Source organism: Corylus avellana, chromosome ca1, assembly GCF_901000735.1.
Source record: "Corylus avellana chromosome ca1, CavTom2PMs-1.0".
In the NCBI taxonomy this organism is placed as follows: domain Eukaryota; kingdom Viridiplantae; phylum Streptophyta; class Magnoliopsida; order Fagales; family Betulaceae; genus Corylus; species Corylus avellana.
Genome location: NC_081541.1, coordinates 43,266,091 through 43,287,944, shown reverse-complemented (window position 1 = coordinate 43,287,944; position 21,854 = coordinate 43,266,091). Strand labels below are relative to the sequence as shown.

General features: G+C 33.3%; 1 protein-coding gene and 1 pseudogene across 1 annotated transcript; both read right to left on the bottom strand.

The window, feature by feature from the left end:
• Positions 1-2,727: 2,727 nt before the first annotated feature.
• Positions 2,728-10,079, bottom strand: LOC132167144 (3-hydroxyisobutyryl-CoA hydrolase 1-like; annotated as a pseudogene).
• A 2,427-nt stretch (positions 10,080-12,506) lies between these two features.
• On the bottom strand, positions 12,507-20,544 carry LOC132167013 (3-hydroxyisobutyryl-CoA hydrolase 1-like). Its single transcript, XM_059577906.1, has 14 exons — positions 20,439-20,544; positions 19,937-20,017; positions 18,573-18,641; positions 17,806-17,869; positions 17,431-17,510; positions 17,238-17,321; positions 16,413-16,497; positions 15,700-15,785; positions 15,253-15,374; positions 14,253-14,313; positions 13,968-14,069; positions 13,653-13,754; positions 13,530-13,571; positions 12,507-13,077 (listed from the first exon to the last, which is right to left on the bottom strand). The coding sequence occupies exons 1-14, from the start codon at positions 20,475-20,477 to the stop codon at positions 12,940-12,942; spliced, it is 1,155 nt and encodes a 384-aa protein (XP_059433889.1). The 5' UTR covers positions 20,478-20,544; the 3' UTR covers positions 12,507-12,939.
• Between the last annotated feature and the right edge of the window lie 1,310 nt (positions 20,545-21,854).

The following is a 21,854-nucleotide window of genomic DNA, read 5'->3' as shown; positions in this document are numbered from 1 at the left end:
AAGATTTATTTTATAGTTTACACATCTAATAGTGAATATTAAGCATAAAATATACCCTAAAAATTTGAGAAAATCCTATTTCCGCTAACCTTTGTTGTAGGTCCAAAGAGTTACTTAATTAAATCTTCAATTAAACTTCGTTGAGATAATTTATATTTATTGAATTTCTATGCACACAATAAACAAAGTCATAAAGGGTTTCGCGATAAAAATTTAGGATGTGTATGTTTAATCACTTTTTAAAAGTCAAAAAATGAATTGCCAAAACTTCAAATTATAGGACCAAGTTTACATTTATTTCAATTAATAAAGCCATAAAGGTTTTCAGGGAGCGACCTAAACTTGATGGTCCTAGATTCAATAAATACTACCTACGTAGGACCAAGATTTCAAAGTTTATTAATTTGGTCCCCTCATATGTAACCCTTTTTCAAATATATTGTCTTTTGGATCACTATCAATCAAGGTTTGAATGACAACATATATAGCTAAGCGTTTTCTTTGGGACATAATTAAATTCTTGTAGAAAATTTTTACAAACTAGCTTTTAAAAATAATATGTATATTTTAAGTTATTAAGAAAATATGTATTTTTCACATTTTTTTTTTTTTGAAATTAGGAATATATCATATACTTGAGTTGAATCATAACCCCTAAGAATCATTTCCCTTTCCACACTCATAATCCACATCCCATATATATTTATCATTTTTTTTAGTAATGCTACACCAATGTACAATTCTTTTACGGTCTATTAACATATGTCAGCATGTGTTTGGAGCCACGTTAACTACTAAAAAGAAATTATCACCCTTAGTCAACTACTGTTTTTTTTTTTGGTAAGCTGCATCAACCTAGCTATTACATTACCCATCTGCATTACCAATAGGTTTGTTTCGATCAAAAGATTGAGGAGTTGACTATCCAATTCTTAAAGGGAGCAGCAATTTAGTATCTTTTTTCTTATTTATTAATTTGAATATATGATGGTAAATTACAAAATATGGAAAGCCCTCTTTTGACCCATCAACTTTCAAACCCAACAAAGACTGCACTAGATATATATTTTGTTTGGTACAAATCTAAAGACTTTACTAGCAATAAACCTAGCCCATGGATTAATATATAATTAATACAATAAACTCTTAACTCTATTATATTAAAGTTTATTCAAAGTAGACATGTTACAAATTATATATATGTGGTATATATAGTAAATGGTATAGGCTTTATCTATCTGAACAGGTGGGATTCAGGATTTGCCCTAATGAGTAAGGCATGCCCATACTCTCACATGGGGTACCCTATTTCATAGTATCGGCATCTATGAAAATTAGCAAACTATAACATCGATATTTACAGATAACTTTATCATTTATTTATTTTATGAAAACATCATTCTGCACATGCCTCGAAAGTGATCATAAGATAAACCCTTCTCTGGTTTTGAGGCCTTCCGAGGTTTGTGTCCCTTTCTGTACTCATTGACTTTGCTTTAGTTACCTTTTTTTTTTGCAGCCCTTCAGAGAAGATTGGGTCATTGTTGACGACTCATTTTCTAGTATTTGGTTGTATTCTCTACACCGTATTTTCTGTTTCATCCTTTTTTTGGGTATTTTGATCTCATTTTTCTTGAACATTTTACTTTGGTTTTTTAATAACCTCTCTGGTTACATTAGATAGTGTTTAGGCTAAGTGGGTCAACATCTGTGTTTTGTAACGTGATTATGACTGCTAATTAATGTGAATATGGTCAATGGGTATCTTAGTTGAACCATATTCAGAACAACGTACCAAAATCTATGCTTTTCATTCGTTACTCTTCGTTGACCATACTATAATACCCTTTTCTAATTACTTAAATAAAGTTATCCTTTTTTTTTGTCCCATCTATATATCATAGCATCAGCTGACAATGGACGTTTATAGATTCAACTCTTTTACAAACAACATATACAAAGATTTGACATCTACTGTAAATAATCCGAAGAATTTTTTTCTATTTGATGGGGCTTCTTTTTATATCTATAAATGTCATTGAGCCTGATAGGGAAATAAGTAGCCTAGGCACAATTAACAAAAGCTCGTTAAGTGGCTAATAATTGGGCAACATCTACCAAAGACCACCTCGAAAACCTTAAATAAAAAAGGAAACTTCACAGAAGTTTCACGAATTTTCAAGAGTTTTGAGAAGGCCCTCCAAAAGTTTAAAAGCACTCAATTTCATTCATCGAACTTTTATTTTGATGCAATCTATTCCACTCTGTTAGGGTTTGGTATTAAACAAACGTTAAAATAGATGAAATGATCTTTATATTCCTGAAACTTTTATAAAATTTCAAATTTACCCTTAATTTCACATTAAAAAAAAAAATTTGAGGGTATTTTGGTATTTTTATAGCCTTAAATCCTAACATAAATGGTAGATTGCATCAAATTAGAAATTTGAAGGGTGAAAAATTTTGTTTTATTTTTTCCATTTCTTTTTCTCTTTTAAATATACTTAACAATATTACCTAATTATGACCAATAGACCATGCCTAGTTTGATGCCGGACTCTGGCTGTTTATTTATTTATTTTTGATATGTCCGTACAAGAGGGGAAGAGAGATTCGAACTAGAAACTTCTATTTCATTAAGAGTGGTCCCAACCGATTGAACTACCTTTTGAGGACTTGGTTGTTTATTTCTAGTCCATGTTTTTATACAAAATAACCGTACTCGTTAAATACGTAGAGAAATGCTACACACTCCCACTTCTACGCTCTCAATTTCATACTCTCTGATGTGGCACCAAAATCACCATTCGATCCCATGGAACGGTGATTTTTGACACATCAAAGCTTTGCAATGGCAGATAAAAGCAAGTTGGATCGTGCAGGGAGCTTTAACTCTTCCCACTCTTCATCATCCACCATTGAGAAGTACAACTCAACCATATCATCAGTAACAAACTCCAATCTAGACGGCTCCCACTAAGCCAAAAACCAAAGATGAAAATTAGCCAAATGAATCTAATGAAATCTATGTATAGGGAAAGCATTGAGAGTAATGCAAAGATACAGAATCAGAATGTTGGTCTACCTTTGGGTTCCCATCCTTTTCCAACAGTATAGCTCTATAGCCCTACATTAAAAGGTAAGGTCTTAAAAAATCATCTGCAGAAGAAAAAAAACTAGGAGAGGAAATATTTGAGAAAAAGCTGAAAACCTCAAAAAAAATCTCTGCTGACTTTTCCTTGCATGATATGACAAACCATTCTATACTCACGAACAAGGCATTGACCAAGATCTTGGAACCTTCCTTGTCTAATCTGTTTGCAAGAAGAAAAGTAATAATAAGTGGAATCAGAATCACAAGATTTAGGCAGGTGCTTCATCAGATATCGCTTAGTTCTGTTTGGTGTTAAGGGAACTCAAATTCTTAGCTTAGATGGAATGAGCATACAACAATAAGGGCCTGTTTGGGTGTGCGTTTGAGGGGCTTAAAAATACGTTTAACACTTAAAAAGTTTGTTTGAAGAAAAAAATATCAATTTGGTAAAAAGAATTGAAAACACTTTTAAGTGTAAAAAAAAAACCTAAAAATAGCCAAAACGAACTTTTGGCAAAAGCTTAAAAATGAAGCTTTTGCCAAAAAATGCTTTTTGACTTAAAAACTATATTTTTCCAACACAATTCCAAACATGCCCTAAATAAGTTATGACTTCCTTTTCACCTAATGCTAACAACGATATCAAGTTAACAAGGCAGAGGTCTTAGATTACAATAGACATGCAGGGTGTGGCACAATGACAATCTTAATTAAACACAACCAAAACAGTCTTTAGAACTTAAGTACTTAATGAAATGGTGTTACTCAAGCTCTCTTCTCCCTTACTGATCTCAGAGAAATTTTAAGGCTAACTGGAGATGCCCTCTTCATTGATTGAATTGTGAAAGAGATCCAATTGTCTTTCATATTCAGGGCCTCTGTCTCCTACAATAGCAAACATAAGATCATGGTCTGGTAAGTGGTAAACATCTTATCTATGAACACACAACACCAAAAGTAAATGAACGTAACAAACTTTCCAAAGACGCGTATCGAAGAGCCAAGAGGACATCAAATTCAGTTTCTCAAGATCAAAAGAATGTGTATCATTAACTTACAAGGGCAGATAAAATATCTTCAACTGTTCTTTGAGAGAAGCATCTGTTAATGACATCCAATCTGTACTCATATAAAATAATTAAAATCTACAGCATACATGGAGTACAGTTAATGAATAAAAACTTTAGAGGCCATCTAATTAGAACAAAAAAGAATAGTATTTGTGATTATAAATGCAAAAATAACCTGTGATATGAACTTTGCTCTTTCAGATAAGGTTTCTCCGAGTATTCATCAATAATTTCAGAAATGATGGCTGGATCAATGGAATCTACCTTGCACAGTGCTTCTTCTAACAAAGACAATTTCTGTCCAATAATTGAAAAACACATAAGAAGGCATGCAAATGGCACAAGTATCCTGATTAAGAGAAGCAAGCTTTAATAATTCAATGCAGAGAAGCAGATAGATCATGACTAACATGAATAGCCTTTCATGTTAATTGCATGATCAACAAAAGATTCTAAAGAAAATTAGCAATTATATCCTGCAATCGAAACGTCTCCATACTTGATATTTGAAATCGAAAGCTGGATGCACTAACATTATCAAATACAGAGCATACAAATTAATATAAGAATCTCTTACATGCATTGCAGTGGTTTGCATCATCCCCATTTTTCTTGGACAAAAATTCATTTACATGTTATTCTGTTTTAGTCAATCCCAAAACAAATGATCCTAAAATACAATGATAGAAAGAAGATTTCTTATTCCTCAAGCATGGTCTAGGGTTTCTACCTCGACCAATTCATCGGCCAGCCCCCACCAATCTTATGTTCTCACTATGTAAACTCAGTTCCTTCCATCCATCTAATTTTAGGTTTTACACATCTTCATATAAAATGTACTTGAGAAGGTTTTCTCGGCCATTAGGTTTGGTTTGAGATTCTACAAGGATGTTGTGGGTTTATGGGACTTTGCAAGAGCTTCACAGACAACACTTGCCACTACTACATCCTGAAATGCACTCTAGAATATGATGTCATTTGCCTAGCAGCACTTCACCTACTGTTATTGTTATACAAAGATGAATAACAATCACAAACATTTTCAAATAGAAATGTACATGTAGGGAAGGATAAAAGAAATGAAAATGAAGAAGGGAAGTCTCAAACTGGAGGCCAGGTTGTGGCTTTTTGAAGTGATGTTAATGTTGAGAAACAGGAAAGAGGAGAGAGAGGGTGGAGAAGGGAAATTTGCCACTTAATTTTTTTGTTGGTAACTTACACATGCACACATATCACTCAGTCTTGAACCCATGATTTTACTATCACTTCCATTCTTATAGAAAGAGGAGGCACCAGTTAAGCAACTTCAATACCCTTATCTTTAATGTATCAATCATAATATGCCAGCAAAACCATGCTGATGCCAAACTAGCATTATTCCTCAACCAAACAAGATGATACCCTTTCCTTCATTTGAACTTCAAGAACTGTATCTAAAATAAAAAATAATCAAAGCAGGATGAAGTAGTACCACTGAGGGGACAAAGTGGGTTGCAAGTCCACAAGCAAGCATTTCTGCACCATCCAGCCTGGTACCTGTAAGACCAACGTATTCTCCTGCCAAAGGATTATAAATACAATCAATATTCACAATGTAGCTTATAAAATTTTCAGAAATACAACAAAACCTGAACAAATGAGATCAAAATCTATAACTTCATGACAATAATCAAAACAATATGAAACTGTAATATAACATCTACAAGTTAATGAAGGATATAATTGGCATTACCAAAGCATCCAGGGAGTCTTGACAAGAAATAAGAGGCACCTTCATCTGGGAAGAGGCCCAAAGCTGTTTCTGGCATTGCAAATACCTGCAACAAGTCCAGTATCAAACTAACCAAGAAAGCTAGAGCTACTTAATTTTAAAAAGAAAATTCTCAATTTTTGCTTATGGTGAGAGGAGATGCCCTTTGGTCTAAAGATCATTAACAAAACAGATTCAAATCTTGCACTCATAAATTCTCACTAGTTTCTAAGATTAAATGAACCTAACACAAATCTATGGGATCTTTCATTCACATTTTTTTCCCATCAATAATGTCAAGAAGAAAAAGAGAGAGCTCAAATGGCACGACACCTCGTTCCTAACAAGTAACAGTAGAAGTTGAAATTGTGGGTTTAAGACACTCTTGATATGTGTGTAATTAACCAAAAAAGGCATTATCAGTCAGAATTCACTAATTTCTGGTAATTTTTCATAACTTGCACTCCCACAGTCCCACATGCCACAAGATAGCACCATAAACACATCAACACTAAACAGTATGCATAAACCAATATACATATTAATCACTTGTGATTTTGTTATGAATGATTTAAAATGAATATTTACAATTAGCAGTAAACATTTAAAACACAGAGGGATGGTGGGGGGGATAATAAGAAAATAAGTAGTGGAAAGTAAAAAACATGATATAGACAAACATATATAAACTTCACAATTTGGCATTTGGAACTGATAACCATCAACAAAGTGAGCTATAATAATGAAAGGCAAGCATTTTTACAGTGTAAAATCTAAAATGTGTAATTCATAATCATCTTCACCTCTACAAGATGGAAGAAAATTTCTGTATAATATTAAACCAGATAAGTATAGAAATACCGTATTCTCCGTTGCAACCCGGAATCTACCATGTATCGAAGCACCAACCCCACCTCCCATGACAATTCCATTAAGAATTGAAACCTTCAAGAATATTTGAGCACTAGGATAAGGAAGGACACAAACATGAAGCTGATGAATGCACTAATTGACCAAGAATGCCTATACTTCCAAAGTCATTATAATGAGTCACCTGGGTTTTATGATATGTTGCCAAAACGTAAATGAAGATGAACTGCTCCCAAAATATTTTAACACCTGATCTCCAGTTACCTAGTACATACAAGTATGAGAAAAGGTATTATATGCTTTGCATTAATTTCCTTCAAATCTTACACAAATTATTCTTGACATTTGCATTTATTGAGCATTTTCTAAAGACTAGGTGAATGACAGACTCCACAAAACAGGAAAAAGGAAAAAGAACCTTACATGAAAATTTTAGGTTAGTAGAAGAAGAAGACACTTCCATATCAACTGACATTGAACCTTATTTGATATTGTAGGTCATCAATATTCTGAATGTTGAGGATCAGTAAGGGTGGAGCAGTAAGCAATAAAAATATTAAGACAAGAGCTCAAGAGACAAGAGTTACAAGAAGTCAACTGACAATTATGGTTGTTAATGTAAAAGTAAAAGAGACATGTAACGTTTAGACTTTTTTTCTATAAATAGAATCTTGTATATAATCAAATTATCAAAGAAAGATGTAGCCAAGAAAATGTTTGATGTGTAGACGTAAACTATAGGGTGAACCACCTTAATTCTCTAAGTCTCTCTTCCTTATTCTCATTTCTTTTTCCTAAATTTTAAGTCTTTACAAAAAAGACCTATACCTTCATTAATATCGCGAACCACACTTACAATATCACCACCAGCGCTAAATGCTCTTCCCTTCCCCTACAAAAATTTAACCACAAATGATATGCAAGTCAGAAAGGTTGCATTCACCATGAAGTTGAAACAATATTAGGTGACACGTCCAATTTTTAACTTATCAGGAATGCATGAGAAACTTTCTTAAAACTCCTGCAAATAGTAAGGATATCGACAACTAAACTGGATTAGTGCCAAGTGCTTAAACTCTGCAGCATGAAATCCATAAGAAGATTACTTTTCAAACATGGTTGTGAACAGGACTAAAGTATTCAATCAATTTTCTTGAGCCAAAATAAGTAAAATAGAATTACTTCTGCACCCACCACAAACCTGGACTTGTATTTCAAAACAACAGAAACAAACAGGACTTAACTTTACAACACAACCCTTACAAATAACTATCACAATAATGCATTAGCACTGTCTTAATTGAGAAAAGTAAATGTAATATTCAGTGCCATTTACCAACATATATAAACTCATGAGGATCTGCCAAAAAATAGCATAATCAGACAACACAAGCTCCCTTATAAGAATGGATGAACAGTATAAATGTATGAAATATCAGCTCCGATCCCCAAAAAGGGTATCCATGATTTTAATTTGTCAACTCATATACTCCAAGATGCAACTCAATATCATTCAGGTTTATTTCCAACTCAATTTGAAGATAAGCAGACAATCGTTAGAAGGAGAGTACCTTGATGATTATCAACTTGACATTAGAATCCTCTTCATAGGCAGTGAAAAGTTCCAACAGCCGAGAAATCTAGAATTAGAAAAAAATAAATAACTAAGAGCAGAGCTATTAAACTCTAGTTCCAGATTTCATGCTATAGTAAATTGGTTACTTCATTAACACTAACACATTCATGCAGAATATCATGAAATCTAACAGGAAATTTTCATATTATCAAGGATATTTCTAGAACCCACATCAAAGCATCCAATAATATATATGACACACCATTTGCACTGACAGGACATTCAATTGCCTGGGTCTATTCAATGTCAATATTCTTGCAGACGACTTCTCTTCAACTAGAACCTGTCAACAGAGAGAAATATATGTAACTGAAACATGCAAAGAAATCATGGTAAATATGATGGAGGTTATTGCAAAATTCAGAAGTAATTTATTCAAGCATCCAGTTAGTAATATTCTCAGATTAGATTTTTTTTTTGTCAGTAGGAAACTCCAGTCATAAAAATTAACCAATTTCACACCCGTAAATTAACAGCATAACTTGGATTATTTGGAAACTAAATGATTCTTATTTAGTTTTTAAAAAAAAACACATGTATTTGTTAAACAAAAAAAAGAAAAAAGAAAAAACGAACCACATAATTTTTTTAATCGAATTTTCTCAATGTCTTTTAATGCTATTAAAAAGGTATGTGATTCTTTTTAGGACACATCTCCTAGAAGGAGATTTAAAGTGGCCTACATGTCACATATATTATATATTATTATATTGTATTGTATTAATGGGGTTTTTCTTAAACTAAAACTTTAACTAATTAAAATACAATTAACTACTAAAGGTAAAAGGTCGTCTCCCTTGAGAATTCATTAAAAGTTGTCTCATTTGATGAAAGGAAGCAACCTTAAATTGTGAATAAGGGTCGTGACCTATCTATGTATATTACTAAGTTTGTGATTCTCCATTAGTTTTATGTGAGAATAAGATAGGCTAAAAATTATATTCATCACTCTCCATTTTGGACATATTGTGAGGATTCTAAGATTCTACAAATTGACACGTTCAATCTGTTTTTTTTAATTAAAGTACTTGAACAACAATGGCCGAAGAGTGTTTTGTGATTCTCTTTTATGTTCATACGTTAATTTTCTTCCAAAATCCAATACTTACACACATGGTCAACGGACACATGACAATCTTATAAACTGGGTTCGAAGAATTTATTCCAATACAATTACGAGGAAAACTCTCTCCTTTCATGAAATCATAAAAAATAAAAATAAAATCCATTACATCCAAATTACCCTTGGAAGATACAAAACATGAACTATCATCATCAATTATTTCAATATAAACAGTATATATATATATAGGCTGTATGCATGCATAGTACTACTGATCCTCCCAAGTAATTATACAAGAAAGGACATGAAACGCTAATGCCCTGTTTGGTTTCCAAAATGAGTGTAAATAAACAAATAAATTAAAGGTTGAAGATCTTAATCTTGAATTCCACATAAAAATTGTGCCACTCTCTTTATTTTTATTTTTTCCTTTTCTACCCAGTTATCTTAGAACCAAACAAAGCATGGAAATGCATTGAAATCTAGAACATAGTGTGAAACTGAAAATCGAAAAAATGAAAATGTACTAACCTTGTCTTCATTGGCCTGTTGAGTAGAGATACGTAGAGGTAGAGCCATGGTTGTTTGAAGTGAAGCTCTGGCCTATGGGTGAACTCAGAATAAAATGAAGGTGCTCATATATATATAGTTGCTTTCCCATGGTGGTTGGCTTTCAAAATTACTCAAAGTGGCTGTTTTTATATATTGATGTACATTTTACCTCCAAGTTGGACCACTCCTTCCATTTAGCCTCTATAATGTTAAAAAGGTAGTAATCCATATTTTGAAGTTCAAATTGTAGCAAGTCTGCCTAGCTATCTCATAGTCATTTTCGTCTTCTCTAACGAAAAATTACTTACGTGCGTCGCACATGAGTTTTTAGAAGATGAAGTTCCCAAAATACCCTTAAGGGGCGGATGAAGTCCTCAAAATGCTCTTAGGGGTAAAGTGTTAAAAAAAAAAAAAAATAGTCGAATACAAAATAAATAAATAAATTAAAGAAAAAAGGTGATGGAAACCACCCTCCAATTTTATTTATTTATTTTGTTTCAAAGAGAAATAAAGGCATTTTGAAAAGTTTATGGGAAAAAAGTTACATGTGACTGTTAGTAAGGAAAGACAAAAAAAGACTAACGGATGGAGAAACGTGCCAAATTTTAAAACTTCAAATGGGTCATTAATTGTCACGTTTTAAACGCTAAAGAAAAAAAAAAAAAAAAAAAATGTCTCACTTCAAAAGGGTAAATCCAAACTTTATGAAATTGGTTATGGAACTTGTACACTAGTAATGAATTTCCAGCATAAAAGTTGGCTTGATGTTACACTTGCAGTGATAAAGTCTTTGGACACTCTGGCAAGCCTAAAATTGGTCCTCACTATATGTAGGCATTCATGAACCTAACACCCAACCTACCTGTACAAAGAATTTTGATATTGTCTGGTTCATTTGAACAGGAGAGAATACAATTAGTTTTATTTGAAAAAAAGAATTGTCCAAAAAATATGAAAGGACAATTTTACCCTTATAAATATAACCAATTGAATCATCTTCAACTCATCGTACTTAGTCTATGAGGCTTCCTAAATTAGCGTTAGTTATAATTTATGTCCTATTATCCAACATAACATTTATTACAATTTACATACCTAGTATAGGCTGGTGGTTTAGTCAAAGAAATTTATGGGCATGGAATTGATCGATATGGAAAAAGTAAGAATGTTTGGTATAGAAAAGTTTAAAATAATAATAGTAATAATAATTTATAGTGATTTTTTTATTTGAATAGTAGTAAAAAGTAATTGATGTGATATAAAAAGTATGAATATTGGGAAGTTGAATTTTTTGAAGAATAGTACTGGACCACTAATGGCCTTTGCCAAACAGGCCTTATAAAAACAAATAGTGATTTAACACAGTATCAAAACCAAATGTAATGACTCCGAGTTAAAAGTCTTGAGTTCGAACCTTGACTCTGTCAATACATTCCTTATTTCAATTAAATATTCCACGTGTTAAGTCTCATCTATTAAGAAAAGAGTTTGAGTGTTAAATAATTCATTAAATGATTAAATTTAAGGAGATTTTTAAAAATTTGTACAAGAAAAGTGAAACGTGCTTCACGAAGCTGGTGGTTCAATTAAAGCTAATGTACATTAATATCTTTAGAAATTAATGATCATTGGAGTCTTGAAAATGAATTTTCCAACACAAATCCTCCATTACAATTCAGATTAGGATCCCCTCCAATTGGGAAGAAATTTGAGATTTTCTAATTGTTAATCGTGACCTTTTATTTTAAATCCAGTAGTCTATAAAATCATTTAAACCTCGAAAAAACAAAAGCCAACATTTAATGCATTGGTGATACAAAAGCAGTTGACATTTTATACACCATTGAATTTAAAATGAAGAGCCACGATTAACAATTAGAGAATCTTCAATTACTCCCCAATTAGAGGGGATCTCAATTCTTACAATTTTACCATGTCCCTTCGCATTATCGATTTTTCAAAGTGGTGATCATGAGAGACGTGGAATTAATGGCTTTTACACCACTAAAGAAGCCATCCACTATGATAAAAAAAAAACAAAAAACAAAAAACAAATCCTTAACTTCATGATTGAGTAAATTGCCACTACAATTGTTGTTATGAAAATCCTTAATTATCATTCATGGCATACACTTATATGAACAAAGAAGGGGATCCGGATCCTCTCGAGTCCATTATGGACTGGAGGGTATCCAGTTCATGGCTGAGATTTCTTTAAAGAAATCCTAGTGCCACAAATGTGCCACGTGTCCTTTTAATAAAAAAAAAATTAATTAATATTTAAAAAATAAATAAAAACTAAAAAAAAGAAAAAAGAAAAAAGAGTAGCCAGCCACCCCGCTGCCCTAGGGGTGGCTTCGACCACCCCAGACCAGCTGGTCTGGAGTGAATGATAAAAAAAGTAATTTGTCTTGAAAACAGAAAGCAAAACACATAAAACATATGTGCCCATGCGAATGGGGATTATAGAATTTAACTCTAGTTAATATATATTAACAAGATTAAGAGGAATCTTAAATATCACAAGACTCCATATTGTACTTAATCCTAGACCTCTAATAATATAAGAAATGACTGGAATATCACTTAATAATATCATTTTCTAATAATAATAATAATAAAAAAAGAAATATTTATTTTTTGGGTTTGGAGTAAGAATAAATTCGGATCTATTTGACTGGGGTTGGGTGCTTCTACCTTTCCCTCAAGTTTTGGCTCCCAAAACCTTATAAAAAACCCAAAACTAGGAAACACTAGGCTTAGAAATCAATAGTGAAGCAATTTCCCCTTTTCACCATGATACACTAAAGCTTCGCAATGGCATATATAGCCAATTTGGATCTTGCAGGAAGCTTAGGCTTAGAAATCAATAGTGAAGCAATTTCCCCTTTTCACCATGATACACTAAAGCTTCGCAATGGCATATATAGCCAATTTGGATCTTGCAGGAAGCTTTAAATCCACCCACTCTTTATCATCCACCATAGAGAAGTACGAGTTCACCATATCATCGCTAATAAGCTCCAATTTAGAGGGCTCCCACTGAATGAAAAACCATAAATAAGGAAACCAAGGATGGAAATAACCAAATAAGCCTATAGAAATCTATATTTATAAAACTTATTGAGAATGGATAATCTAAATAAAAATCATTTTTATTTATTCCTCCAAACTTTAAAAATGACATCAAGTTCCCCCATTCTACCATTGCGTGTCAAATTAAACATTTTTGCGTTTTTATTTCCCAAAAAGGGTGGCCATTTTCAAATTAGCCCCCTAATTACTTTTTTCAAGTGGTTATTTTTGATAATTGTGAGGGTATTTTAGGGAGAAAAACACAAAAGCGTCTCATTTGGCATGCGGTGGTAGTATCAGACGCCTGATGTCACACTTTTTAAAGTTTGGAAACATAAATAAAAATGTAGTAGTAGCTCAAAGGGCTAAAGTATATTTTCCTCAAAATATAAAGATATAGAAACAAAATGTCGGTCTACCTTTGGGTTCTTATCCTTATCCAACAGTAAAGCTCTACAGCCCTACATTAAAACGTGAGGTTTTAAAATCATCCACAAAAAGAAGAAATTAGGAGAAGAAAAATATTTGAGTAAGCTGAAAACCTCCATGAAATCCTTGCTGACTTTTCCTCGCAAGACATGACAAACCATTCTATACTCAGAAACAAGGCATTGACCAACACCTTGGAGCCTTCCTTGTCTGATCTGTTTGCAAGAAGAGAACCAACATTTAATGGGAAAAATATTCAGCAGATTTAGACAACTTCTTCATCAGATGATTGCTGTAATTTGTCTTTATTTATAAAAAATATTAGGGGAACTCAATTTCTTTTATAGTGGTAACCACACAACAAAGCAGTCTTTAGCACTTAAAAGCACTGAATGAAATGGCATTACTAAGGCTTTCTGTTTCCTTACTGCTCTCAGAGAAATTTTTAGGCTCATTGGAGATGCTTGCTTCAGTGACTGAATTGCTGCAGAGATCCAATCATCCTTTGTATTATTCAAGGCCTCTCTCTCCTACAATAGCAAGCATAAGAACATAGTCAGGTAAGTGGTTAAAATTTTATCTTTGCACACTGCAAACACCCAAAGTAAAAGACTAGTACTCAAAGCAAAAGCAAACTTTCCGTAAGACAACTAGCAAAGAGGATATCAAATTCAGTTCCTGAACATGGAAACAATCCAATATCAATAACTTACAAGGGCAGATAAAATTTCTTCAACTGTTCTTCGAGAGAAGCACCTATCAATGACATCCAATCTGTAACCATATAGCCACAGAAATGAGGATCTTTTTTTTTGGATGAATAGAAATGAGGATCTTGAGCTTATCAAGAAAAAAAAATAGAAGTTCGACGATCATGGATGGTGGCAAGATAGGCAGCTTAACAAAAAGAGAAATGCTATATAATGAACAAGTATTTCCATTTCATCCATCAAAGTTGATGTGGAGTGATCCTCCAACCAAAAAACCTATTTCCACCCACCATTCGGTTGGGGGACCACGCCACATCAGCTTTGATGGATGGAATGTGGATACTTGTCCAGTATATAGCATTTATCTAACAAAAATGGTTTCAATGAACCTTTCCACCATATGATATTTGAAATGTAGTTCCTTTATATATATGTATGTGACATCGCTGTATGCTAAGATGATACAAACAACCTATCGATAGAGCTTTTTTCATATGAGGCATAACAAAATAGATATCTAAGACCTGAGGTTGTCATTTTATTATAATTATTATGTCTTTTTTCAAGTAACAAAAAGTATTTGGATTGAGATTATTAAATTGTATTTTATTTCAGAGACATGCATACAAAACAGGCAAAAAAATAAATACACATTAAAAAAAAAAAAATTAATACAAGCCCCACAATTAAAGCATAACATGGATAAATAAATTGCATTATTGCATTCAACCTAATTTACATGGGTGGGCCATCATTAGAAAGAAAAGGGTGGGTGAAGAGAAGGGGGAGGTGGGGGCACTACTACCTAGGCATTTTCCACTGACAATTTTAGTCTTGTGACAATACAGAGTTCACTTAGAGCAGTTAACTTCATGATTGACTAAAGTGCCACCACAATTGTTAAAAATCCTTGGCATACATGGAATACAGTTATATGAACGAGCTATAGAGGCCATTTAATTAGAACTAAAACAAATAATATTAATTTGAACACAGAAATTACCTGTGATATGCACTTTGCTCTTTCAAATAAGGTTTCTGTGAGTATTTATCAATAATTGCAGAAATAATGGCCGGATCACTAGAATCTATCTTGTGCAGTGCTTCTTCCAACAAAGACAATCTCTGTCCAATAACTAAAAACACATAAGAAGGCATTCAAATTGCATAAATATCCTGATTAAAGGATAAAGGCTTTAATAGAAACACTACAATCAAAAAAAGAAAGGACAAAGGAAAAACTTAAACAGGAAACTTAGTCCAGAGAAAAACTACAATCAATCATAATGTGCATGCAAAGTCTCTTCATGCCAGCAAAACCATGCCAATGCATGTTACTGTTTCCAACTAGCACTACTCCTCAACCAAGCAAGGTGATGTTTTTTCTTCATTAGAACTTTGTGCACTATATATCTAAAATCCAATAATTAAAAGTAGGATGAAATACTACCGGTGAGGGGACAAAGTGAGTTGCAAGACCACATGCAAGCATTTCAGCACCATCCAACCTAGTGCCCGTAAGACCAGCATATTCTCCTGCCAAAGGTTTATTAATATAATGAATATTCAAGCACAAATGAGATCAAAATCTATAACTTCATGACAGTAGCTACAAAAATCAAAACAAAATGAAACCTTCATGTAAACCAAATATAACCTTACATGCAAATGAAGAAGGGGAAGGGGAGGGGGGGAGCGAGAGAAAACACTGGAGTTCATTCGAATTGCAAGTCAAATCACCTATTATTCTGATGATAATTATGAAACTTTGAGTTTTCTAGAAGATTATTTGCATGGTAGACAGAACCAGTACCCATGATGGTCTGTTCACCAATGCTCATTCTAAGATTTTATTTATTCAAAATATTAGTTACCAGTTTCTTTGTTTCTTCAACTTTTAGTGAGATGTAACCACCCATTTTGAGTACTTGATCCCAATTTTGTCTTTTGTTTTATTTCTCTCTCTTTCTCTCTCTCTCTCTCTCTCTTTTGTGCTAGGAATTTATAAGTGGATCCCTATAACCAAATACTTTAATCCCCAATGAAACTCCCAAGCTGCAGATAAGCTGACTAAAATCGTACGAACGACTAATGAAATTAAATTTCACCTCCCTTTTTAAAGAATAAAGAGAGTAGATTGATCAAGAATGTAAATGGCATTACCAAAGAATCCAGGGAGTCTTGACAAGAAATAAGAGGCACCTACATCTGGGAAGAGTCCCAAAGCTGTTTCCGGCATTGCAAAGACCTGCAACAAGTACAGTATCAGAATACATGTTAACCAAGAAAGCTAGAGCTAGTAAATCTAAAATAATACTCCTCAGAAAAATAGAAAAAGGAGAGAACAGTTCAAATCTTTTTTTTTTTTTTTTTTAATATGTAGAAACAACTCATGTACCAAAACGGGATTGAACTTGTGATCTCACCCTCCACTATCAATTGTTTGTAGTGAGAGAAGATGCCACTTGGTCCAAAGACCCTGGCAAAATAAATCAATTCTTGGACTTCTAAATTTGGAGATATTCAGAGAAATCAAGAACTCTTTACCATTTTCTTAGATTAAATGAACCCAACTCATTTCTACATGATCTTTCACTTATATTTATTCCCATAGAGAATGTTAAAATGGGAAACAGATAGTTCAGATGGCACCCCATTCCCCCATAAGACAATATTAGAGCAGAACACAATGAGCTTTGAAGATTGTGAGAGATCAATGGAACAACTTAAATCCGTTGTTATGCTCAAATCCCTTTATGCATGGATGGCGATGTATAGTAGTCCTCATTTTTCTAGTATCATGGAATTTTTGGAATTTTGTTCTTTTTTTTCTCCATTGTAGGGGATTTATCATGTATGCTCCCTCCGTAGACTTGCACCCCTTTGCGCTTTTTAATGAAATTGATTTACTTATCAAAAAAACATTCACCTCCACAAGGTGAAGTAAAACTCTATATAACTTTAAACCAGAGATAAAGAGACAAATACCGAGTTCTCTGTTGCAACCCGGAATCTACCATGTATTGAAGCGCCAGCCCCACCTCCCATGACAATCCCATTAAGAATTGAAACCTTCAAAATTTTTTCATGCTAATGTGTAAGAAAGAATATATACATGCGGAAGATAGATGCAAAAACTAACTCGACCAAAAATGCTACTAGTCTAAAAAAACTGGGTCACCTGGGTTTTACGATATGTTGCCATAATGTAATTTAAGATGTACTCCTTGCAAAAAAAATGTGCGCCTAAGCTCCAGTTACCTAATACATACAAATATGAAAGAACAGTATTATATGCTTTGCATTCATTTCCTTTACGTCTTACAAAATAAATTATTGACACATAAATCGAGCATATTCAAAAGAAGAGATGATTGAAGGACACCACAGAACCAGAAAAGGGAAAAGAACATTCCAAGGAAATTCAAGCTAGAATCTAGAAGAAGAAGAAGAAGATGCTTCCATATCAACTGAGATTGAACCTTGTTTGTAGGCCATCAATATTCTAAATGTTAAGGATCAGAGTGGTCCATTAAGCAATAAAAAGAACATATACCTTCATTAATATCACGAACAACAGCTGCAACATCCCCACCAGCACAAAATGCTCTTCCCTTTCCCTACAAAAACAGGACAACAGATTATGCCATAAAGATTGCATTCGCAGTGAAGCCGAGACAAAAGGTTGCACGTACAATTTTTAACTTATGAAAAGAATCAGTTAAACAAAGTAAAAGACCTATCTTACATGAATGGATGAGAAACTTTCTTAAAACTCCTGCAATTCTGCAGATGAACAACATTTCCAAGCTATATAAAGGAAACAAACTAAATTGGATGACTATTAGGTTCTTCAAGTCTTGCAAGTTAACAACCTTAAGAAGGTTGCTTTTTCAAACAAGTTGTGAACATAACTAAAGGAGTCAAATCAATTTTCTTTAACAAAAATCAAATCAAATAAAATTATTTCTGCACTCACTACAATGCTGGGCTTGTATTTCGAACCAACAGCAACAACTAGGGGTTAACTTCACAACACAATCCTTAAAAGAGTTGGTAGAAATACATACCAAAAACAACCATCACAATAATGCACTAGGAGAATATTAGTATTTAGTGTAATCAAACAAAATAGCTCCCTTAAAAGAAAATATGAAAAAATGATACAGTATAAATGAATAAAACATAATCTCCATAAAAATGATATCCGTTACTTAGACTTTTAAATTCACATCCTCCAAGATGCAACTGAATTTCTTTCTGGTTTATTTACAATACAATTTGAAGATAAGACTTGGTGACTGTATCATAAAAGAAGAGTACCTTGACAATTACCAACTTGACATTAGAATCCTCCTCATAGGCAACAAAAAGCTCCAATAGCTGAGAAATCTATAATTAAAAAGAAAAAGATAGAACTATTAAACTCTAGTTCTAGATTTCATGTTATAGCAAATTGGTTACTTTATTTACACCATCACATTCATGCACATGTATTGTTGCATTTGAAACAGGTATATATAGCAATATCTCTTCTTTTCTTTTCTATTTTTGAAATGATATATAGCAATATCTTACACAAACCAGATATATCACCAGTAACAGGAATGAGAAAAACCACATAAGAGGAACAAAAAGGGCAAAAACTCCCAAGTTCAATCGTTGGTGGACATAAAAGACAAGAGAAGGACATATAGATTTAAAAATAATATTTTTTCAGAAAAAAAAAAAAAAAAATGAAAAGTAGCAGAAGAAGGTTTATCCACCAAAAGGGACTAGAAATTGCAAATCATTGATATTCGAGAAATAGTATTCAACGGATAAGTGAATCCAATTTTAAACCAAGGCAACAGCAAAATAGATTGCAGATAGATATACTCATCAAAGAGTCAAAATTATTAACTCAAAGTATTGGATAGAAGCTTGGATAGATATCCTATAATGCATGCTTCCCGACATGTTGACTGAACCTGATAAACCCAACCACGTTTATAGAGTTGGCTGGCAACTTCAGAACAATGTGCTGAGATAAATGTCAAATTACTGGCTCCTTTCAAACTGCTCTTCGAAACTAATGAATAAACTGGACTAGGGAATGAATAACTCTTAGCCAAGTAAATACTAGACAATTACTTCTGCACCAACCAGAAAGCTGAGCTTGTAGATAATAAGAACAACTACGGTTGGTAACCTAAGGTTGGTTCACGAGACAATCCTCAAAGGAATTGGTAGAAAGTACTCACTAAACAGAACAATCTCTATTGCATTATTATTATTTTTTTCCTGAAGAAAAATAAGAGCACAAAGTAATGCCACTCAACCAATATATGTTTGCGTGATCATTTACAAGAAATTTTCCTGAAAAGAAATGATAACTGATGTTCTTAGAATAAACCACGCTCCAAGTTTCTTTGATTTTTTTTTCTTTTTTTATTCATACAGTTGCTATGAGCAGAGTATGTCTCCACCAGTTATATTGATAAGAAGGAGACATAAAAGCCTCAAGGAACAAATTAGGCATTTAAAATGCTGTAAGCCACAAAAAAAAAAAAAAAAAATCTTAAATTAAAAAGCATAAGATTTTTGATACAATAGATGCTTCAAGGAACAAATTAGGCATTCTAAATCTCTAATGCAAAGGATAATTCAAGAAAAACACAAAGTATCCAATAGTTTATATGCCATACCATCTGAAATGAAAGGGCATTCAATTGTCTAGGCCTATTCAACGTCAATATTTTTGCATACGATTTCTCTTCAACCAAAACCTGAAACATGCAATGTTAATCATGATAAATATGATAGGAGGTTAGTGCAAAATTCAGAACTAATTTAACAATATCACGTAGTTTCCAAATAGTTTTAATTCATGCTGTTAATCCGCTAATCAGAGTGAAATATCTTGATTTAAAAACGGAGTTTCCTCCAGTGATTGCAAAAGAAATGAACTGAACGCTAACGCTCTGTTTGGTTTTCCAGAAAGAGTGCGAAAGTAGAATAAACAAATTAATCGCTCTACTAAATGTTGAAGATCATAATCTTGCTTCGAACATAATAATTGATAGCTAATCCTGTCATAAGCCAGCCAAACTGATGAAAAATCAAACCGAGCACGAAAATGAATTGAATTCTAGAACGTAGCGTGAGATTGAAAAGTGAAAAGCTTGAAAATCGAAGAACTGGACGGACCTGATCCTCCTCGGGTTTGGTAGAATTGAGCGGAGCCATGGTTCTCTGCTTGTGAAGCTCTCTGTACCTGCTGGTTCTTGATAAGCGTGGTGACTTTCACGGTTGGGATCAAAATTCGCGCTAGCGTATGGGATTTATTAAGTCGAAAAATGTCGCCCCAGAAAGGCTTAAAGCCTAAAGGGATCAAAACTTTTTTCACTTATAACGGCGACCACAAGTCGCTACAATAAAGCCATTAGTAAAAGAGACTAAATTTGAAACTGGTTACGGTTAACTGCTAACTGCCCTTACAATTACGGTTGCGGCTATTAGAAAAGCAACTGCAATCGTTATGCTAGTTAGTGATTAACCGCCACCGACAGTTATGCAATTATTGAATGCCAGTGATTAACCGGTAACCACTTTTCATAAAAATTCAAACACTGTTTTTTTTAGATTATCCAACATTAGCAGGAAGCTTCCTTCTCAAAACTAAAGTGTCAATAAAGAATGAAGCTTGACTTTAACTATGTTGTACTTTATTCACTTGTGCATGCACTACTGCTAGTTGTTCAAGGGCTGTTGTAGACATAATTGCAAGTAAAATTGTTAAAGTAACTAGGAATATTGGCCTGTGTCATAATTACATCCGAGCAAAGCAAGGTAAGTTGTAATTTCCTAATGACCAATGAATTATAAAATTTTAGGGCATAACCTTTGGGTGGAATGTAAACATAGATTGACTCTCATCCATCCTCTAATTTAATTACTATTACTATATGTAACACCCCGGTTTCTGTTGAAGAATAATTATAGATGAAAAGACGGTTCTGGTTAACGGTTATTGGCTAAAAACGCTAAACGCAACCGTCTAGGTGGTTAGTAAAATCCATTAACTGCTTTTTAATAGAAATTTAAAAAAGAAAAAACCAAAATAATGTCGTTTCTCTGGTAATATGATAATATTATATTACATATGACATCGTTTCTATATATATATGCGGTTAGCGGTTTTGAAAAACCCTAAAACGGTTAGCGGTTTTGAAAAAACCTAAAACTACTAATCATAACCATCTTCATTAGCGGTTTTCACCCCTACAATAATCCCACATTACTCGTAGACAAGACCTTTGACATGTTTATAAGGAGTGGATAACCCTCTCTTATTGAACCAGTTTTATGAGATGAATTAGGCTCACAAATTTCTTTATGGTATTAGAGCCTACCACGTGATGAATGAGGCCCACACTACTTACCCCCTAACAAGGACCCTGGCCTGCACGTCAGGAAAGGACCGGAGGGTGTTAAGGAATAATCCAACATTGCTTGTAGACAAGATCTAATTGGGCAAATTTATAAAGAGTGGGCAACATTCTCTTATTAAACCGGTTTTATAAGATGAGTTAGACCTACAAATTTTTTCAGTTTCATATTGGA